The following is a 3,948-nucleotide window of genomic DNA, read 5'->3' as shown; positions in this document are numbered from 1 at the left end:
CCGGAGGAGGTGAGGGAGGGGTGAGAAACCAGCAAGGGCTGGAGCAGGAGTGGCCCGCCCTCCCCACAACAGGTCACTGCCACCCTGGATTCAGATGTCTGTCATTCTCATGAATGTCTTCATATGTTCCCTACAAAAGGCTATACTTCTAGACAACATATAGAAGTCTTTTTGCATACTTTTCAACTTTTTTATATGGTATATACTTGGTATTATTTCCCCAGCTGTTTCCCACGTCCCCAACCAACATTTGTGAACTTTACCCATGTTAATGTGTGTTGCCCCAGATCACTCATTATTCACTGCTGCCTGGCGTTCCTGCGTGTGAACAGGCCACACTGGGGTCATTTTCCTGCAGAGGGACACATGGGTTTTTTCCCAATTTCTGCTATGTGAAAAAAACACTGGCATGAGCATCCTCACACAGGCCTCCTTGTGTGAGGCTTCTCTAGGACAGTGATCCTCAAACTGCGTCAGAGTCACCTGGAAGCCTTATTACAACAGATTTCTGAGCCCCCTGTCCAGGGTTTGTGAATGATAGGTTGAAAGTGGGGCCCAAGAATTTGCATTTTTTTTAAATTAATTCATTCCTTATGAATTGACATCCAAGTTAGTTAGCATATAGTGCAACAATAATTTCAGGAGTAGATTCCAGTGATTCATCCCCTATGTACCATACCCAGTGCTCATCCCNACCAGTTCCCCCGTGATGCCATTGCTACCCGTCCCAAGACCACACTTTGAGAAACGCAGTAGTGGGGCACATGCCAGGAGTACAATGATGGTCACACATATGCACGGACATCTTCAGCTTTTCTAGGTACTGCCAAATTGCTCTGCAAAGTGGCTGAACCAATTTACATTTCTACCAGTGGTAAGTGTGTGTCCCTGCTGCCAACACTTGGTGCTGTCAGATTTTTTATTTAATCTGATCTTTAATCATTCTGTAAACTTATCATGGCATTTTTATCTACACAATACACGTAAATANTAAATTAGAACATTTCCAAGCGTTTCTATAGACAGTCCCCTCAGGTTCTATCATCTGCTCAGCTACCTGCTTGTTTTTCCCATCAATCCTAAAAAGAAACAAAATGGTCTGGACAAATCATTAAGACCATTATAAAAGAAACTTTTTCGTGACCAACTGCACTGTAGTTTTATTTACTGTAGTTTTGTCTTTTTTTGTTGTTTGTTTTGTTTCATTTTGCTTTTACTTAATAAGGTGAAGGGAGTGAGGCAAATTGGGCACATGGATAGAGAAACTTAAACTTCCTTCACCCACATACCTGATCACTTTTGGAGGGAAATAAAGAAATCATACTCAGGAAAAAGTTCCTTCCATTTTGTTCCACATTAACAAGGGGACAAGAAGCTGGTACTCACGAATCTGGTTGGTGGATGCACTGTAGAAGGCATTGACAGTCGTTGGATTCGTAAACCACCTGTAGAAACAGAAGCAAATACCACCAAGAAATCATCATTATCCAGGCAGGAGGGCAACAAGAGAACACAATGTGGCAGGATTTATTAGCAACTAACCAGCGAACAATGGGGAAATAGGGCACATGGGGAAATTATCACTTCAGTTTAGGGTTATTGCTCTGTTCGGTGAACAACCTCATCCTAAACTGAACATGGCTCAGTGAGAATATATTAACATGCCTGCTTATTCACCAGTACTAGCTTAACAGAAAAAGTCAGCACCAGTGCTTCTGAAATAGCTTTAATGAGAAATTCTAGAATCTAAAGGGCTCTCCTCATAGACAGAAATAGCAGCAAGCTGATGTGTGGCAGGCCCTGTTCAATGGGCCCATGGGACAGCTAACTTTCTATACTGAGTCATTTCTGACCTGTCCATTAAAGGTTTGAGATTGATGACAACACCGAAATCCATGTAAAGAGAGATAGATAAAGTATAGCCATGCTACCCAGAGGTTCTCCCTGCTCCAGTGGACAGCTTACACATGAAAGCGCCCAAAGAGCTAATGACTCCTCTTGCCTCTTTCACTAAGTAGCTGGATTGTGTTGGAATAGTTGCCCACCTTCCACCTTCCTGGGGCGTGGTTTTAACTATAAAATTAAGATACTGCATTAAGAGTCGGTTAACAGTCTAACTCTTGATTTCGGCTCAGGTCATGATCTCATGGTTGATGACTTTGAGCCCCACGTTGGGTTCTGCACTGACAGTGTGTAGCCTGCTTGGGATTCTTGCTCTCTTTCTCTGTCTGCCCTCTCCTGATCGATCTCTCTCTCTCTCTCTCTGTCTCTCTCTCAAAAAATAACTAGACAANCATTAAGAGATCTGGGGGGTACCTTCCAGCTATAAAGAGTCTACATTCCAGGGGCACCTGGGTGGCTCAGTCAGTTAAGTATCTAACTTCTGCTCAGGTCATGATCTCACGGTTGGTTAGTTCAGGCCCCGAGTTGGTCTCTGTGCTGGCAGCTCAGAGCCTGGAGCTTGGTTCAGATTCTCTCTCTTTCTCTCAAACATAATTTTACAAAAGAGTCTACATTCCATTTAAAATGCATGGACTACATAGATCAGGGCTTAGCAAATTTTTTTTCTGTAAAGAGTCAGAATGTAGACCTTTAGCCGTTTTGTAGGCAAAGCAGCAAAAATCAAAGATGTTATCTAGGTACTTCTTTAGTAAGAGAAAAGCTTCCACAAAGTTTTATTGATATAATTAAAAATATAATGACTAAGTACAATTTTTTGTAAGACAGCCCGTTAATGAGAAGAATGGAATTCTTTAGAGGCAGAATAACATTTTGCGTAATTGAGATTCAGAGTTGGTACTTCCTATCATTAGATCGACTGTAAACATTTGTCTCTAAAAATCACTCTTTGCTCATGGGCCACACAAAAACAGGCATCAGGCAAGATTTAGCCCACAAGTTGCATTGTGCTGACCCCTGATTTAGACGTCTATGAGCTTCTGCCCTTTATGATAAAAACCAAGCAATCAGTCTTAAGCTAAATTGCTCAAAATGAACTTATACAGATCCCTTCCCAAAACAATCATTTTACTAACTTTACTAACCCTAACTAATCTCACAGAAGAATTATGGCAAGCTAATAATTTATGTCAGACTAATATGAAACTGGTAGGAAATCCAAGTGGTGATTCTAGTTGATTCGCCCATACCTTCTCCCCATAAAGAAGTCCACAAATGTATCATTCTATTATCATTAGAAGTAGTAATAGTGGCAGCAAACATTCACTGAGCGCTCACAATGCCCTAAGCGCTTCATATTCATAGGTCTTCCCTGTAGCAACTAAAGGAATTATGAGCCTATCTCACAGATGAGGACAATGAGACTTAACAAGCATTATATACTTGTACAAGGTCTGGTCTGACTCCAACCCAGTTCTCTTAAGCATTATAGTATACTGGAGACATTACTAAAATCAAGAAAGAGAGCGCCTCCTCTAGTCAAAACTGAAACATATACTCCTTTCCATAAAATGTGTACTCTTTTCCTTCAGAGTTAGCAATGTTTAGCAAACAAACTTACTGGCTGGTCTTCCTTCTTGAGGAAACCAGTGGAGGGGAAAACTACCTTTATTGTTCTAATGTCACTACCTGAGGTAGGTGGAATTATGTTCATGTCCTAATCCCCGGGCCCTGTGAATAGGTTACATTACATGCCAAAAAGGACACTGCAAATGCAATTAAGCTTAAGGAGCTTAACAGAGGGAAAGTGTCCTGGATATCCAGGTGGGCCCAATCTAATCACTAGTCCTTAGAAGCAGAGAGCCTTCTGTGGCTACAGTCCCAGAGATGCAAGGGAGGAAGTCAGATTCCAAGAGTTAAAAGGATTCTACATGCTGTTGCTGGCTCTGAGATGTAGGGACTATGGTGCAAGGACCAGAAAGAAGACTCTAGAAAGGAACAATGTCTCCCAAATGACAGCCAGCAAGGAAGGAGGGATGTCGGTTCTAA

At 41.8% G+C, this 3,948-nt stretch overlaps 1 protein-coding gene across 1 annotated transcript in view; it reads right to left on the bottom strand.

The window, feature by feature from the left end:
• Positions 1-3,948, bottom strand: part of PHEX (phosphate regulating endopeptidase X-linked) — a 201,795-nt gene that overhangs the window by 48,980 nt on the left and 148,867 nt on the right. The window contains exon 15 of the mRNA XM_077770526.1: positions 1,387-1,445. Coding sequence (XP_077626652.1) covers positions 1,387-1,445 — 59 coding nt within the window. The remainder of the gene's footprint in view (positions 1-1,386; positions 1,446-3,948) is intronic.

The sequence above is a fragment of the Crocuta crocuta genome, unplaced genomic scaffold, assembly GCF_008692635.1.
Source record: "Crocuta crocuta isolate KB4526 unplaced genomic scaffold, BGI_CrCroc_1.0 scaffold488, whole genome shotgun sequence".
Lineage (NCBI taxonomy): Eukaryota > Metazoa > Chordata > Mammalia > Carnivora > Hyaenidae > Crocuta > Crocuta crocuta.
This window is presented reverse-complemented; position numbering and strand designations above follow the sequence as displayed.